General features: G+C 41.2%; 1 protein-coding gene across 1 annotated transcript in view; it reads right to left on the bottom strand.

The window, feature by feature from the left end:
• Positions 1–10,581: 10,581 nt before the first annotated feature.
• Positions 10,582–18,247, bottom strand: part of CRIPT (CXXC repeat containing interactor of PDZ3 domain) — a 32,844-nt gene continuing 25,178 nt past the window's right edge. Inside the window, exon 5 of the mRNA XM_082480594.1 lies at positions 10,582–10,700. Coding sequence (XP_082336720.1) covers positions 10,633–10,700 — 68 coding nt within the window. The 3' untranslated portion in view covers positions 10,582–10,632. The remainder of the gene's footprint in view (positions 10,701–18,247) is intronic.

Below are 18,247 nucleotides of genomic sequence, written 5' to 3'. Positions count from 1 at the left end.
GATGATCCTGAACATGGTATCGAGCAACAGAGTGGGGAACAAACCACCACTCTGATGCAAGTCCTTTCCAAAGAACAGGTACCTGTGTGAATAAATCACCTCTCTCCACTCAACCTGATGAATGAAGATAACTAACCATTGACTTCTGTCTTAAGCATGTCTTTTTACATGTAAGAGTCACATAATGGGTGTGTGTGTGCATGTGCATGAAGTGAGAGGTCAAAACATACCCTTACAGAAGATGTCATTAGAGAAGATATCAGTGTTGGATGTTAAGAGGGGGATATGGGAAGGCACTGAAGTTTAAGGAGGTGAAGAAAGGAAGGAGAAACTGTGTAGGAAGGAGGCTGGACAGAGGAGCAAGAGTGAAAACCAGGATAGGCAGGGAAAGTGAAGAGTAGGTGAATAAACTGAAGGAGAAGCAGCAAACAGCAGCAATGGGCCAGACAAATGGAGGCTGGTGCAGAAATAGCCAACAGCCAGATTTTGGAGTTCAGGGCATGGTTGCGTCCAGGAGGAAGAGGCCCTTCCCAGCTGCTGCTGTGCATCTCTTTAGACAATGGGAGAAAGGAAGGTGTTTGAAGGTTATGGCTTTTACTCCCTGATCTCAGCCTTAAATGTCTGCTTTGAGGAAGAATAAGACTTTAAATTGCTGAGGGAGAGAGAAAGGAAAAACAAGGGAGAGAGAGATAGGAGTCAAGCCTCAATGTGACTTGTGATTTCAATTCAGGCTGCTTGCCAACACATAGTTTATTTATTTTTCTGGCTACTGTTGGATAATACTAAGATGTGTGTCAAGTTGTGACCTGTTAAAGGTGTTCAGAAGGCTTTCAGTCCTTAGCAGGGAAAAGTTTGCCACTCCCCAGGTTAAATATTTAATATGGCCACAGGCTGTCTGTGAGTACACTGGAGGATCCAGCTGACGCGGAGTGGGGTGGAGGTAGTCTTTGCTAAAAAGAGGCGAGATCAAACTGGAAACTGAGCTGTGCAGAAGCCTGTAAGTGTGAATGTCATCTGTAGCCTAAGATCCATTGAAATAAAATACATTTATAATGAACTCTTCGGGCCTTAAGAAAGATTCAGGTGCCTTGATGCCCTAAAGTATGGCAGATCAGTGCCTGGGATCCTCTTCCCAGCTGCTGCTCCCCCAGTAGGGAAGAGGTCCTCTCACCTGCACTGTCTGGCCAGCTGGGGCACATAAGTTCAGAAACCCTGCTAAGCGCCTGAGGCCTTGAATATGATTAGTTTTGATGGTACCAGGGAGCCCCCTTCAAACTCTCTCTCTCACCCCAGATAGCTTCTTTATCCCTTATCCCATAACCTTTTAGAGCGAAGAGGAAATTGGGAATGCTCACTGGAAACTGTCACTCCAGGCTCCGGTGCAAAGGTGCTGCAGCAGCCATCTCCCTGAGGCATGGGGTCCTCTATCAGCTTTTGTTACTACAGCAGGAGGCTCCCAGAGCCACTGCTGCAAAGTAGCTCTGCTGGACAGCCTGCGGAGCCAGGGAAGGATGAAGGGAGTTAGTTTAGCCGTTCTCTGTTCCCTGTTGTCAAGTAATAGTGCATGGGCAAGTCGGCTTTCATAACTCACTACGGATGATCTGATATTTAATAAGAGTTGCTGGTTTGGCTTTGAAAAGAGTTGACATGTTGCAGGATTGTCAGCTCTGGAGTGAATCTCTTACAAAGAGTATTCCATTTCACGCACACCCATCTCTAGTGGCACCGTTTCCTATCCCCTCCATTTAATAGTCAGATTCATTTTCATTCTTTATTACCATTCCTTCAGCTTTACACAGTTCACTGCTGTAACTCCAAATAATCTCCATCTGGAATATTGCTTTGGCTCTCTTTTTTCATACTACTGGCAACTCGTTTAGTTTTGTCAGTGTTTCAGTTTAACTCTCCCTTCAATTTTTTTTTTTTTAATTTGGTGGTGAGTTGCTGGGAGATTGTTAGCTGAGTTTCTGGGTGGATTGCATTAGCTTCTCATTCTGATTTAAAGGTACCAAATGCTAAAAATTAACAGGTTGTGTCACAGCTGAGATTTCACAGGTTTTTTCAGCACCCATAAATAGTGTTTATGATGAACTTCTTTTTTGTCCTCCTAATGTTTGCAGTAAACTTGTGATGGGCACTGTCAAGATAGCAAGTTTAGGCATGAACTTTCACAGCTGTTCAGTTGTGTTCCCAAATCTCTGTAACTCTTTCTTGGGAGTAGGATGCCATTTCCACCCTCACCCCCCCCGATTATGTAGTTTCATGTTTCAGTAATTCTAAAAATTATTTTTACTTAATAGCAATAATGTGGACTTTTATATAACTTTACTTGTCTTTCTTTAAGATTGGTTTCATTCTATTATTCTTTTTTTCCCTTTTATCCCTACAAACATAAGTGTGTTAGAACAGACTTGCCTCTTTACCAAAGTGCTTGATTAAAATCAGCTAAATCCTTCTCTTTATGATTTCTGTGCATGCAGAGAAGAAAGCAATAAACTCATTCAGAACCAGACTCGGTCATCTTTTTCACAGGAGTAAATCTAAACATCTCTCCTGACTGCTCTGGAGTTCTGACTGAGGTATCTCAGTTCAAATGAGACCAAATTTTCTGCTTTAATGTGTAGCCAGCAGTGTAGTTCTCTCATTACCAGGAAGATGCTCATTCCTATTAGTGTTTAAGCTATGTTCTGAGAATGGTTTCCAAGATGGTCATATCTTTTTTCCAGCATGCTCTGAGCTTACATTGATAATTAAAGGTGTTTTACAAAGTACTGCAGAAATTCATTACACTATGAATAATGACAAGTGATTTTTTCACTTTCTCTTCAAATTTGAATGCATTTGAAATCTGTTTGACTTTCTTGGCCATCCTTTCACACGGTATAGAATTATGGTGCTATTGCAGCAGGTTGATACCTACTGGCGCAGCAACATAGCGTGCTCTGATCGGAGGAATTATCTGTAGATCTTTCCTAACATTCTTCCCCTTCCTTGGGCCTAAAATTTGGCAGATTCATATTCTGCTCAGAGGGCTTTCTGTAATATGACTGAAATGTGTTTTATGATGAAGTGAGCCAAGAAAAGGACTTAGAAATTATTGTTTTTCTTTTCTATTCATTTAGCACTGCTGTGTTATTTGAGATTCTCCGGCAGAAAACAAATACTCAGTTTGCTGATGTGACTTCTGTGATCTGCAGAAAATATTGTCAGAATTCAAAAGTTTGAAAAGGAGTTTTCACTCTCCTCAAATTTTCAATAGTCTACCCTTATCCAACACTGTAGATTTCATTCTGGGCTTCTACACATAAGTTAAGGAAGTTCTGCCCCAATACTTTCCTTCAGTAAGAGGGACTGAGGGAATCCTTCCTGCTTTCCTATGCTCTTGCACGTCCCTCACTCCACACAGGTAAGTTCCCTTCTTTTGGGGGGTCAGAGCTCTTGGGCTCACCTCAAGGGTTGCAGGGAAATTGGAGAAGGCTGACTTATGGAAGCTGGGGCATTCGCCATTTCAAAAGCCAGACTGGGTATCTTTCTACTGGAAGTGGTGGGCTTGGTTTTTGAAATCCAACTGCCTCTAAAATGTCAGAGTGAGACAAGATGATCTGCAATGATTCTTTCTGGCTGCAGGGCTTATGAATTAATGAAGAGATGAAGAGGCATAGAGAAAGCGCCCATGTTCTTGGGGAGTCCTCTCGGACACAAGGAACAGTAAATATGTTCACATGCACAAGAATCAGCGTTAGACTGGCCTAAATGACCTTCAAATTATTATTTCCAAAGATTCATGTACTTTATACTTTTTTAAGGCAAAGGTTTTTCACAGAATTCATCTGTAATTTGAACACTTCTGACACCTTTATTGCTACATTTAGGAAATCTGAAAAGATTTATTATTTTTATGTAATAATTGCCTTCTGCTCCTGACAGAGTAGTACTGACACAGCACTGACACTGTGGCTGTGGGATTCCCATGTGTCATTCATTCTAACCCAGCATATTTTTCCACCTCTGAAATTTTCTTCAACTTTTATTGACTGATCTCATCAGTATGCTACAATAGCAAGACACTGAAAAATAATTGCAAATTCTGTTGGCTTGCTAGAAAGATTTACTCTTTTTCTGAGATATTTACTAAAAACTAATTAAATTTGTTTTAGAAAACATATGAGTTGCATTATTGTTTTTAAAAATTGCAATGATTTCAAGAAAGCCTCTTTTTATAGCTTCTGGACTCTTAAGGAACATAAGTTTTACATAAAGTAATGTTTTATTTTTCAAAAAGAATTGGTTTTACTCCAAATGCCAAAAGCTAAGACATTTGAGAATGCAAAAATCTTTTTCTATTTTCATTGGCAAAGAATCCCCGTTTCTTATGATATATGATTTTACAGCTTTGTAAGGTGATATGAGCCACTATTATTGCTAACATTTATTTTGCTTTAGAGGAAAAATCAGCAGGGAAGAATACAGGGCTTTGCAAGAGTAGAGGGCATTGTAACTACATTAATTATCCTAGCACTTTTAATATTTCTTCAGATAAATTTGTCTTAGTGTTACAGCTCCATTACAGTTAAATGCCAGTCAGCTTTTCAGTGTTCTAACATGATTTTTTGGATTTAGAATGGCGTCATATGAAATTGTCTCTTGAATACCACTGTATACTTTTGCAGTAAAACTGTTTAGATAATTGTTTACCTTGTCTGGTTTTAATCATTTCCATTTCGTTTTAAAAAATGCAAAACATTATTTGAACTAATGATGTCTGCTTAACTGACATATACATTTAGTAGTCATTTTTAGATGTACTGATCCTCAAGAATGACTTGGTGGCAACATTTCAAGCACATCATGGTTGCACTGCCCGAAGCTCGCCCCCCATGTATTGTTCAATCTGTTTGTGCAATGTGCCAATTCAGCGTGTGCTCCATCCCTCCTCCTCTCCTTGTCTGTCCACACAATAAACTAAAGACTCTTGGTCACTCAGAGACCACTGAGGCAGTTTTTGTGTGCACCTGCATGAGCAGGTGCGTTTGAGCTCTTTGAGCATCTGGCCTTTATGGTCATATAGAAGAGATTCCACCTTGGAAAGCTAAGGAAATAGAGCAAAGCTATGGATAAATTAGGAAGACCCCAGAAAAAAAGGAGACTAGAGGCCTAGCTCTCACCTCCTTGGCATTTATTCCATACACTCCATCAAAGTCAGTCTTTCATACTGATTCAAAAGGGACCAAAACAAAGCTCTGCATTTGCAGAAGTCTGCATACTTCTGAAGTAAACAATTCTGCCTGTCTCCAAATCTCTTCCCTATTGTCCTGCCCTGCATGACTTGTTGTCCCCTCACTCCTCCTGCTCCCCATCTGCTCCTTCAGTAGATCCTACAATTTTGCACAGGTCCTTCTCTCTCCGGGCTTGTTTACCTCTTTCCCTGCGGGAGAGAAGGAGCTTTTTGAGAGAGCAAAAATGCATATATATGTTTAAAAAAGACAAGCCTGGTCATAAGGAAGCTGTTCAATAACTTTTTTATGTACAAAATTTCATTGTAGATTCAAAATCCAAGTTAGAGGAGAACACTGCTAGCTTGATTTCACATGGGTGACTTGAGGCAGAAGTAAACAAATCCCAGAGCTGCTACTTCTGTCATCTTTCCTCTGTACATTACTGTGTGAATTGGGGAGCAAGGATGTGAAAGTCAGTTAAGTGCCTCACAGAGAAGTGAAGGCGGCAGAATTAGCTCTTCTTAAATACATCCATGGCTTTGAAGCTTGCTATTAAACCCACTTTCAAGTCAAAGTTGCTGTTTGTCTGCAAGCTGTCCAGAAGCCACGATGTACTCAGACTCAGGTCTTGCACAGCCCATCTGACTTGCTTTGCACTGAAAAGTGGGGTTTTATCCAGATCTCAAGAAACTGCATACCAGAAGGATGTGTGCCATGTGCATCAATCTCGCTACGCCCTCAGCCTTCCAGGAAGCGTGCCCATCCCTGGTACTACTGTTCTAGGCATGCCCACCCTGTGCAACCAGACTTAGACCACTGTATGTCTGGGCAAGTCTAATGAGGAATTCAGGAAGGCAGAGAGTGAGAAACAGCCTGGTTCCTCTCCTCTAGTTTCATCTGGGAGTCCACAGCCCATCACAATGTCCATCAGAGTGTTTCTAAATACTGCATAGTAGTACATCTGTTCTTTCAGTTTCTATCCCGAAGGTCAGTTCTGGATAACATTTTTCAGCTCTTAGTTATAACAAGCCATAATTTTTTTTTCTCAAGAGTTACATCTTCTTCCAGGACAAGGCTTGTCATAGTGTGTACCATAGTTTAAAGAATGTTTTATTACCTTACAAGGCATGCTGTCTCAACTAATACTTTGCTTTTTACTCCCCCTAGGCCAGCTGAGGTGGAATGTTCTCAGTCCACCCAGGCTGGAAGAAGGTAACCAACAGATTGGGACCCCAGAGGGGAAATGCTAGCAATGAGGGGGTACCAAATTTAGGTGTTCCCAACACAGTATTTGTCAAGTGTGACAAAACCCACCAAGCACAGCGGATGCCCTATGTCACACAGGACACATAAGCCTTGACGGAAAGCACAGAAAAGGTTGCAGAAGAAGGAAGGACTTTGGCTAATTTGTGCCTCTCTGTGTCCAGTTTCTCTAGTGCATACAGAAGAGAACCAAGATAGGCTTGCTAGCTGGCCAGTTAAAAGGAAAAAAAAAACAAACCCAAAACCAAAACCAAAACCAAACCCCCCAAAATAAAAAAGCAAACCACAAAAAGACACAAACCCCAGACTCTCTTGCAGTTGACTGCTGCATGTGCAGTACCTTTAGCCAGTCAAGGCTACGCTGAAGTTACGGAGTGAACTGGTTAGAATGAGAACATGCAAAGCCCAAGTGGCTGTGTGTCACGGATCAACTTCTAAGCTAAGTCACAGTAGTGGCACTACTGCTGATAACTCCAGCAAATAAGATTGCCTTTCCAGAAGCCAGCGTGGTGATAGCCAAGATGTCCAGAACAGTTGATTGAGTTGTAGTCCTAAACCAGGCAGAAAGGAAACATCCAGGATGTTGCTGAGGGCAAAAGGTTGGGATTGCTGGCACACCGGGTTCACTACTGCTAAACTTCAGCCTGGAGCTACTGGGAAAACTGAGGTTTCCGGTGTAGACCAGTGGAGCAAAACACAGGGTGGGCTGTGCTTGAGCAGCCATAACAACCTCAAGACCCTGACAAGTTAAAGCCTGACATCTTATTTCGGTTTTGCTAATGACAAGTATTCAAAATTCATGAGGCAGCACCCCAAAATCATAAAGGTTTAGGGTTTTTTTTTGTTAATGTTTTTAGTGTTTTAGAATTCATCATTTTTCTTTGCCATCACATATGACATAACTTAGATTTAAGAACTCCACGTCACCCTACTATTGTAAGATACATAATAAAATTACATGCTTCTAGATCAATGGTTAAGATTTCAGGTTATTTCCATTTTATTTCATTTCACTTATTTCATGACATTGCTTGAGTCACATGGCATGAGGCATATTTAAATCATCTCTGGAAAGAAACCCATAAATGTAGAAAACTGCAATGAAGCATGCAAGTCATATAACCAGTACATTCTTCTTATCACACAATGGCTTGAGGTCTCACAAGAGTCTACTGACATTTAAATAGTCTTTGCTGCCACTGAAATCTCACAATTTCTTAATCAAAGGACCCTACAGCCTTTGATTGCAAGAAAACAGTCAGGTGACATCAAAACTGGCACTTTTCATTGTGGTTTACATACAGATTACAGATATACTATATACTTACAGTTTTTCATTGCATGTGACATCTCATGACCTTCTGGGTTTCCTTTCATGCTCAAAAACATGAAGGGGTTATAGTTCTCCTAATGACCCATTTAATGAAGGCAAAGGAAACCCTTTCATTCTACACAGAAAATACAAGCTTCGAAATTCAAATGTATCCCATTTTCCCAGCTACACAGACATCTTGGGAGTGATCAGGACAGATCTGACCTAGGGATCTATGCCTATTTAGATGACCTAGGTTGTCCAAGACACATTCATTGGTCTGGCAGGTATGATAAGGACTTACAGGAGATCCAAGCCATTTTGCAGCAGCAGCTGAAGGCTGGTCAGTATCTAAAAACACACTAGATGCTTCTGATCAGGCAACTGAATCCCCTAGTGTCTAAAATTCAAAGCTGCACCTAAGTGGGATAGTTGACAAAATCCATACACTGTGGTGCCCACCAGCTCCTGCACCTGTATATGCAAGCACCCGTTTTTAGAAGAGTTGTCAATTTTGTACATGCACATTTTTGGGACTGTGCCTTGTTCAGGAGCCAGTGTTCATCAGTTGCTTCTCTATCCATTACATTTTTCCCATTAATCTTTCATGAGATCTTGCAAAGATGGTAGAAGGCACAGACATGAGCCAGAGATTGAGGTAACTCACATACCATACCACTGAGCAAACAGAACTGGTATGTAACTGAACAGGATTATTTCAGACACAAGCAGCGATGCAGGAGTAGTAAGTCCTTAGATGAGGTTCTCATCTCTTCCCTGTGCCAGTGGGCCTGGTGCTTAGTGTGGCATGAAGACGAAAGAGAAGTAGCTGCTCAGCCAGTCTTTGGCAGGCTCCTCCAGCAAGCTACCACATGCCTCCAAAGAAGGCGCTTTTTTTTCCCCAGTATGGATACCATGGCAGGATGTTACAGGATTACAGCTAAAGAATCCAGCACAGAGGAACCCTTTACCCCTGGAAAAGAAGCTGGAACTTCTTAAAGGTCTTCCTTAAACCTAATACGCAGGGTGAAAGGACCGAGTAGGTTACATGCAGTATGACCTGCAGCCTCACCGCTTCGTGCTTTTGAGACCAAGCTGAGAGTTATGAGAGCCTCAATCCAGATCCAGGACGGAAGAGGAGTCCTCGTAGTCCCTGCTCCCCAGCAATGCAAGCTCTGTCCCTCCTCTGGGACTGCTGGAGGAAACACTGCCTGCTACTCACATCACTCCCTGCTGAGAACAATTCCTGTCTATTCAAAACAGTAGCAAAACTCCTTTTAACTTAGCAGAACCAAAGTTTCATCCTTGGAGAAACTAAGGAGTAGCTTTGCATTTCCAGCCTGAGTAGTTCTTATCCCAAGGAACTGGAAAACACTCCAGTACCTCAGCGGCTCAGCAGCGGATGCTCAGGAAGCAGCCTCTTTTTCCTTGAAATGATTGATGGAAATGGCCAGAATCTGACCTATTAAAGCCGGAAAGTTACTCCTGAACTTTGAATACATCCTTCTCGGTCCTAACTAATTTTTGCCAGCTATAATCTTGTTGAGTGGACAACTTGAAATAAAGTGCATAGAAGGTAACATGCAGCTGCAATCAACCCTATGTAATACGTCTGTATTAATTTTTTTCACTCATGAACATTCAGGCTGCCTGTACAGTCCACATACCTATCCTAAAGTGCTAAATTCACTGAATGCAAACACTTACGAAACAATTTGGGGGTATGAGGGGTCGGGGGAACGCTACAGACATCTGTGGTTGTGATAACAGGAGTTAAGTACTTTATTCTGACTTCAGTTTCCTGATGACAGGAGTGGAAAACAATTACCATTTTCCCAACTGAATTCTGAGTTTATTGTCTTGGGAACATTCCTTGAAGATGACAGAAAGAGAAGAAAGTATCCTACCAGATGTACTTCTAGCTCGTCCACTATTTATATCTCTGGCTAATTTGGAAGCCTGTTTATTTGGTTCATTAACTACTACAGCTTACTATTTAAAATACCGTACAGCAGGACTGGAAGAACTACACACTTAACTACCATGTTATCCTCCTTTGTTCAGCTCTTATCTGACAAGGTCATTATTTTAATAGTGTAGACACATATAACCTTCAAGACACAATATGGCAATAAACTATTCTCTTTTCAGTATCAGCTGTAGAATCTGCAGGATGACTGACAATTATAAACACCTTAGGAAGTGAGCTATGAGATCCCTTTTAATACTGGATTCTGATATCTATATTCTGTGTTGGAGGCATGGTCTCTCTAGCAGGAGGAGCGGAAGCAAATAAATGGGAGCATATGAAAAGTTTCATTCTTATGTCTCCATTGCCTCTTCCTCTTACCAAAGGATAGTCACCATTAGTAACTTCCCCCCCCACTTCTGTTTCTGCATCAGACAGAAAAAGCTTATTATTGCCTTTCAGATATCTGTGCAGCTGGAGAACTTCTTAAGCACTTTACAATAAAGTGTGAACTCCTGCCTCTGTGGCCCCTACATGGCACAATTCAGTGAGGAATGTATCTTTCACAGGACCTTACATTGTGTATTGGTCTGTACTTTAATTTAAATATATTTGATGCAGACATTTAAATAGGTTCACTGCATTTAGTTTTTACTGGCTCTTTACTGAAACAAGGCATTACATTGATTAATCCTCATGCCATGCCATTATCTGTCTATGACACAATACAGAGTACAGGTAGACACTTCTGAATTAACTCAGATTACCTTTGTTCTTATGCAAATGAGTGCAGTGATCCAGGATGGAAGCGAGAAATGCACGGAGGAAGGCAGCACAGTCCTTGTCCAAGACAGGTACTCACAGGCTGGTAGTCAGGCACAAGGGGGTTCCAGCCTCCACTGCAATTTGCACATCCAGAGGCAGCCAAGGAATGCAAGCTCTAGGGAAAATAAGGTAGGCATACCATTAAATTGATGGGAAAGTTCATATATATCTGTCACAGCATCTGAGCAAAATAAATACAGTTTTTCCTGAATTTTGACAGCATTTACGAGACCTAGAGATCTATAGCTGGAAGGGATTTCCTGGTATCATTTACTCCACTCTACAGCACCAGCACAGAATGACATATATCAAGCTATTCCTGACAGATGCTTGTTAACAGCTTCCAATTAAGGTGATTCCACAATGATGGCAGGCAGCATCCCATCACACTACTTCATTCCCCCTCTAACTAGGGTTTTTAATCTAAACCTCTCTTGTTAAAAATTAAGGTAATTACTTCTTAACTTCATACCTGCACTGGACACAGACAATAGTTGAATCAACTTCATGACAACTGAAAACATATTCAGCAGATTGCTGTATTTCCCTTTCCCTCAGTTTCCTCTTTTTTTTTCAGCCTAGCTTCCTTCTGTCCTTTCTCAGAGCTCAGGATTTCTGAACTGCCTGTCATCTCCATTGCTTTTCTCTCATCTCTCTCTAGTTTTTCACGCTTTTTAAAACACAGTGCCCAAAACAGGAATCTCAATTCCAGCTGTGAAAGAAAAATCCAGTGCCAAACAGACCCCCAGAAATGACCTTCTGTGGCTCCCGTATTGCCCTATTATTAACACTTCCCAGAGCATCATTTGTTGTGCAATCCTGCCACATATCTGACTCACACTCGGCTTGTGACCCATGTAACCCTGGGTCTTCCTCTGCAGAAAGGACTGTGACAAGCCCTGTGTAAGACCCTTGAGCTGACTCTGAGGGACAGACAAGGGTAGATCACGTTGTGTTGTGACAGCTGTGAGGAAAGGGAGCCTCAGGGGCTGTATCCACCAGCCACAAGTAGTTTGCACTGAGACCTGGGTGCAATCAGTCCCGAGAGAAAGGCTTGATCTTGCCACTGTTTTTACGACTAGATCCTTGTATTCATCAGATCATTTAGTACAACAAAAAAATTGACTGAAACAAATGTAAATGGAGTCCACGGGCAGAGGGCAGTGGGGAACAGAGATGTCAAGCACATGCAGGTCAGTTTATATACTCAGAGGCAGGGCATGGGTCTCAAGACTGTCATGCTTATTGCTTTTACCCTCTGTATGCTGAATAAAGTACAGAGAAGAGGGTTCACACCGCTAATACTGCACTTTTCTTTAGATGTCTTCTCCTCACCTTGCTTCTATTTCTGACTTAGCAGAGGAGTCATCCCACCTAACTGATCTAAAATTGGAGCCCCTTTTGGTCTCCTCTACAGTCTGGGAAAGGAAGAACTACCTCCCTAGCTCTGGATTCACCCCATTCTGAAATACATGTCTTGGAGACGCAGCATGAATCACCTCCCGAACATGCTGCCTCTCTCCATTCACCAGCAAGGGAGTGACCAGGACAGCCTTAGGCCAGGTGTCCAATTCTTTGATAGCCATGGAAATGCAATCACAATTATTTCCTTAATGACAGGCCAGGTTCTCTAGTCCAGCTGATTACTTTTCCAGGAAAGCACTGCATGCATAGCCAGATTCAGTATACGTATGAAAATCCATAAAGTTTAATTTAAGTGCTGAATATCCTCTGTGTTCTCTGTCTTCCACACATCCTCTGCCTCTAGCTCTAGTCATCTATAGCAGATTGTCTTTGCCCAGCCATTCCTGGCAATACCTCAGTAACCAGCAGCTGGGTCACATTCATGGAGTCACAAGAACAAGACAAAGCTATCAGTTGAAAAAGAGATCTCCTCTCCCTAGCTTTCATTCACCCTGGCATAAACTGACAAAGGGATGTCATTTTTTTGCCTGACCATATTTCTCATAGCACGTAGAAGGAAGCGTAATTTGCTATCACAGCAATTTTTCCCTTTCACACTTGGCTAACCACACTGTACGTTTCACATGATCTTTTCACTCAGCTGCTGCAAGAAATGGTCCCGAGGTACCAGAAATCGGAGACTATGCTGTCTCAGCTTTGTTAGATTGCCATAGAAATCTACGCTAAAACTACACACGCTTTATTTATCTTATTAAAACAAATGTTTTGGTAGCGAACTCATGAAGTACAAACTGTTGTCAGAACAGCTTTGCCGGTAGTTTTTTGCAGCGTAGCATATGCAATTATACAGTAGATAGATAAGTAATTATGGTTCTGTTTATGCAGAGCTCCATGCAAGAACTGGAAGGTCAACATCATTCCCTCAAAAGGGGGATAATCAGCAGCTAAATTTGGGATGCAGACAGCTGCTGTTGTGATTTGGGTCAGAAGATGCCACTATCTAGAACAGGAATAGAAAACCATTTTCTCCATCCAAGCTGTGCTTGGAGATTTATCTAACACCACACTTATTTCAATGAAAACTGTACTTTTGCCACCACCAGACACACAGATGTCCATTTCTGACACTGAATCGATCTATTAGTTCCAGTGTAACATCACAGGAGAGACAAGGGGTTGGAAATCACAAACACGGAAAGGCTTTTGCATATCTTGCTCTGGTAAATGTGTGTTCTGTTGCTGGAAAAACTTAATTGTGTGAAATTAATTAGGTGATGGCTCCCAGCACCACTGGCTTTTATTATGGCTCAAACCTATTTGTAGTGATGTTCTGTGCTCAGTGGTCTACAGTTGGTCTACATTTTCAAACACTAGATGGTGCCAAGGCTCCACACATAAAGAAAAGCTGACTTTAAAACAAAAATGTATTTAATGACAATACTGACGTAGTGTGGTCTCTGTGCAGTTCTGTGAATTAGTTCAAAATCTACAGTTAAAATGTCTCATTACCTAGGAAATGACAGAAAAAAATTCCGTACAAGATGACAGTAACCCACATGTTAACTCACAGGTAATTTGGTGCTGGAGTCTACAGAGAGGACAGCAATTCAGAAATGAAGTTTCAATACAGGGTTGTTACCAGCGTGGGTAGGTCCAGATTCCTCTAGTCCAAAACCTTTTCTCTGACAGCGATTGGTACAAAGCGCTTCCAAGAAACCTGTAAGAGCCCTGTGGAAGCAGACAACCAGAGTCGTACCCTGGTGCGACTTAGGCAGCTTAGCCTTCTGCCTAACACAGTTTGGCTTAAGCTCTAACATACAAAGCCAAACTGTCCGAAAACATGTTTCTAATTCAAAAATGGGTTGTTCTTGCTAGATATAAAAATACTAGTTGACCTATTTTATAACTTAACTACAGACACTGATTGCAAGGTTAAAAAATGCAAATGGCTGCAAACTGTATCTGTGCCTACATAGTAACAAAGATGCTAAAAATCTTTAACTTTTTCTAGATTTAGTGCTTTCTTGAATAGAAAATATATTTGTTCATCTGATAGTCTTAGTGGTCCCACTATATGACCAAACTCTCATGAATGAAAAACAAACTACCATAACCTTAAATGAGAAATGCATGATATCCACTGCATACTTACAGCAATATTTGGGGAAAAAATCTGTAGCTGTTCTGGAAGCCAGTATCATACTTTCCTGAAGCAGTTTGTATGAGACTGTTATCTGTGAGATAATGACCTTGATAGTTTGCAGGAAGACTGTTATTAAATTACTAGCAAGAAAGGGCAGAATAAGAAGGCATATTTGACACCTCATTAGCATTTCTATTCTATTGTTCCAAGTTATTGATGCTGTTCTCTTTTCCCAGTCCAGGTTTTCCTGTTTGTACCCAGTTGGAGTTCTGTGGGAAGAAGAATTTCTGTCTGCCAAGGATATGCAAGAGGGTGCGACTATCTTTTTCTGAGTCTTGGGGGAAGGGCTCAGTTCATGTCATTATTTTTCAGTACAGATGCTAGATCCTGGTCCTGCTATCAGAAGGATTATCATAAGGAACATCTCATACCTGTCAATGTAACTGGACAAAAAGTCTATTTTCTCAGTGGAGAAGCAAGTACCATTTCTTAAATCCTTCTGACACAAGTCTTAAAGAAGGTTCCTTGGATCCACTCTTGATATAAAATTGTCCCCTGAGAACTGGGCTGTGGAGCTTACACAGTGCTGTGTCTCCACGTCTTTTGTGGCAGCAGCATGTATGTAAATAAATCAAGTTACTTTTAGAAGATTGGTCTGCAAGACTACAGGCATCTCTTACCGAGTAGGTTTACAGGCTTACAGAGTGAGGCCCAGTCCACAGGCAACAGAAATGATGTGATATAGCCCACCTATTGCAGACTGAGCAAACAGAAGGTACCGTGTCTCTGTTGTTTGTACATCTTGCATTTACCAGAACTATGTTGCCTCAACAAACTTGTGTACAGAAGCTGTGGTGAGAGGGTGGATAGGACAGACAAACATCCCAAAGGGAAAACAACGGTATATCTATGCCTAACTGATGATGATGTTTAGAGATAACAACAAAGATTGCAGGAGTTGTGAAGAATGAGGACAGGTCAATAATACAGAATAATCTGGGTGGTATGGTCAACTGGACACAAGCAGAAGATATAATCAAACATAAAGTTACAGAGCCAGGATGAAAACATGCAGATCATATTCAGAAAACAGGTAAAAGCTGGAAGATCTGTCCTGTGAAGATGTGACATTGGAAAGGATTTGGCAATGAGTAAGGCAGATTGTCTGCTGAGCATTCAGCTTCTGATGGGATTCTGTAGCCAAGAGCACTAATGCGATCCATAAATGTATGTATAAATCAAAAGGGAAGGGTCCTATTTGACATTTGTGTGATTGATCTCCACTAAACTCAGTATTGAGACACTGAGAAGGTTTAGAGAAGACTCACAAAAAATTGGAAAACAATTTGTAGTGCAATATTTCAGGAATTTGCTTTGCTTTGCTTATGAAACAAACATAAGTCCATAACCTCCTGCGCAGTTCCTCTGCAGATTAGCATTACTTCACACGCCCACTGGGTGCACTGTGTCGCTCTTGCTCTTACGGTACGTGGGTAGATCAGGTTCCTAAGATGGGGTCATTTTCAATCTCATTTTGAGACATTTACATTTTGCAAAGTTAGGTTAAATAGTCTTAAAGAAGGAGAAGGCCAGTGACAGGAGATGGATCTATTACCATTCATTGGGGATCTAATGGAAAGGAGGACTTTGGTTAAAAACCCTGTTCTGATAATTAGCCACCTCAAGGTTCAAGTTATGTCTGTCCGAGCAGCTAATTGCTGCGACACCTCTCCCTGAAATCGGGGGAAGCCCTGAATACATAGGCAAGTGTTGCTGAGACGTGGCTAGAATTCATGCGATCTGGGGATGAGCACGAGCTGGAGAGAAGTACTGCATTTGTGGGCCAAATGCAGCCTTGTTGACCAGACATTGAGCAGTCCTGCTTTAAGTATTCCTTTGCAGGCAGAATCTCATTTCCTAACATTGTAATTGTAGATCATCTGCCAAAGAGTGATTAGCTTCAAAAGGCTAACTTCAATTTCTAGGTGTCCTTACAAAACCACCTACACACAGCATCAACTCAAGCCCAAAGCCAGGAATCTGCAAACTAGATGATAATGCTGCAATGCTCAATAAGCAAAAATACCCTCCTAGCAAGCAAAACATCAAATAAATGGTTTTAATTTAACCCTTTTTTTACTGGCGACAAAGAGAAAAGGAAAAATAACATATCCACTATATATGCCTGAATAGTACATAATGCACAGGACAACCACATCACTCCTAATATGAGGCTGGAAATAGACCCATCATAATTCTCCTCCAAAAGCTATCAGGGATGGCTGAGATAAACAGCTACTGCTCACATTTCAATGTTTAGGCTCAGAAGGGATGAATTGGTGGGTGCATCTATGAGCAACCCGTAAAGAGGATGCTCATTCTCTAGACTTGGCATGCAGCTTACAAAAATAAAGCAATTTTGTGATACAGACCACATCAGTATTTTCAACCTACAAGACAGAACTATTCTAGAGCATTAAAATGGCCATGAGTGTTAGAACTGTGTTTCCTAACTTTCTGTCCCAGCTTAAACCTAAACTTGTTATGTGATACAGATCAGGCCCGAATTTTCACCTCCAAAAGTGTGTGTTTTACACACGTTCACCTAGGAAACTCTGCTTATGTATCAAGTAAGTAGGAGTGAAGCTCAGCCTAAAGAATAATGACATATTGAATCAGGTCACAGCTCATTTACCAGTTTATAACCGTTACCAAATTTTATAAGTTACCATATCTGAATTTTTCATTTGAAAAAACCCAACAAATCTTAGTATTTACATGCTTCATAGTGAAGTTATAAGGTCTAATCTATTAAACTGTAAAGTGTGATGAGATCCTCAGCTAGAAGATGTTAGGAACAAATAAGATTTGTTTGAAAGTACAGAAAATGATCTGAACAAAAAACAGATTTGGGTAAATTAATAGGAGGAAAATATACTCTGGTTCACTGTATTAGGATAAATGGCATTTTGCCTGGAATATGAGTCATGGAGAACATTATATTCTGAATGTAAGACAGGGCTAGGCAAGAAGGAAAGAGAAATAGTAATCTGGAAGATAAATTGCAGGAAGAAATAAGTAGGAATACACTGAAGTGATAGCAATGCTTCATGAAGAGCTACTTAGGACTAAAAGCTAAATTGTATCTTATCACTTTGAAAGCCATTCGAGTTAAAAGGCTCAAGGATTCTGATGAGGGAATGAATCAGATCTCGAAGCCTGGCATATAGCGTGTGAGAGCGTAGGATGAGCATTCTCAGTCCAGGAGACCTGGCTCTGGAAAGAATTTTCAGTAGAGGTTAGATGAATCATGGTCTGAGCTCTCATGAATCATTGCAAAACCTTCATTAACATTTGTAGACCCGAATAAACATTTACAATACTAACTGAAAACTCCCCACTCTCCCATAGAACAATGAAGGATTAGCAGAAATAGCCTAGTCCAAAACAAAGCTTTGAAGAAAGTGAAATGTGAGAAAAAACAGAGTCTCAAAATTGAAACATTATTCATTGCTTCTATAAAGAATCCCCCAGAACTAGTGATGCCATTACCATCTTCCCTGGGCACATGTAGACATCTTATTGGTACTTAAGACTTTTTGGCAAAATGAGGGTAGCAATGCTGGCATCTATCCCCCCCCCCCCAGCAGTATCTCAGCTTGTGGTAGCAGCTGTTTCCATTCACTCTTTTTTTGTGGACTAGGGTCTGTCAGGCTTCATCTGCCACTGGAACCATATGACATTACTGTAATCCTCGTCAGTAACTCTGTTCAAAAGTAAGGACACTAGAAACACAAAAGCATGCCGGGACTGAAATGGGGAAAGCTGGGAGCGTATCTGAGTGGCAGCAGGACAAAGCAGTCAAGCTACCAGTGTACAGTTACTACGCTTTATCTATACTGCTTGCCAAACACAGTCCTACGCGGTGTCATTAACAGAATCCAGTCTTAATAAATGTCATTTCTGTAGAGTATTCGCAGGCCCTGATTTGACACATCTATTACTGACATTACACAAGCCCTGCTTCGAGTCATTTTTGATTGAATGCGCTGATACAGACTGCAGCCAGACCTGCAGATATTACTTCCATAGGA

The sequence above is a fragment of the Vanellus vanellus genome (genome assembly GCF_965231255.1).
Source record: "Vanellus vanellus genome assembly, chromosome: 3".
Lineage (NCBI taxonomy): Eukaryota > Metazoa > Chordata > Aves > Charadriiformes > Charadriidae > Vanellus > Vanellus vanellus.
This window is presented reverse-complemented; position numbering and strand designations above follow the sequence as displayed.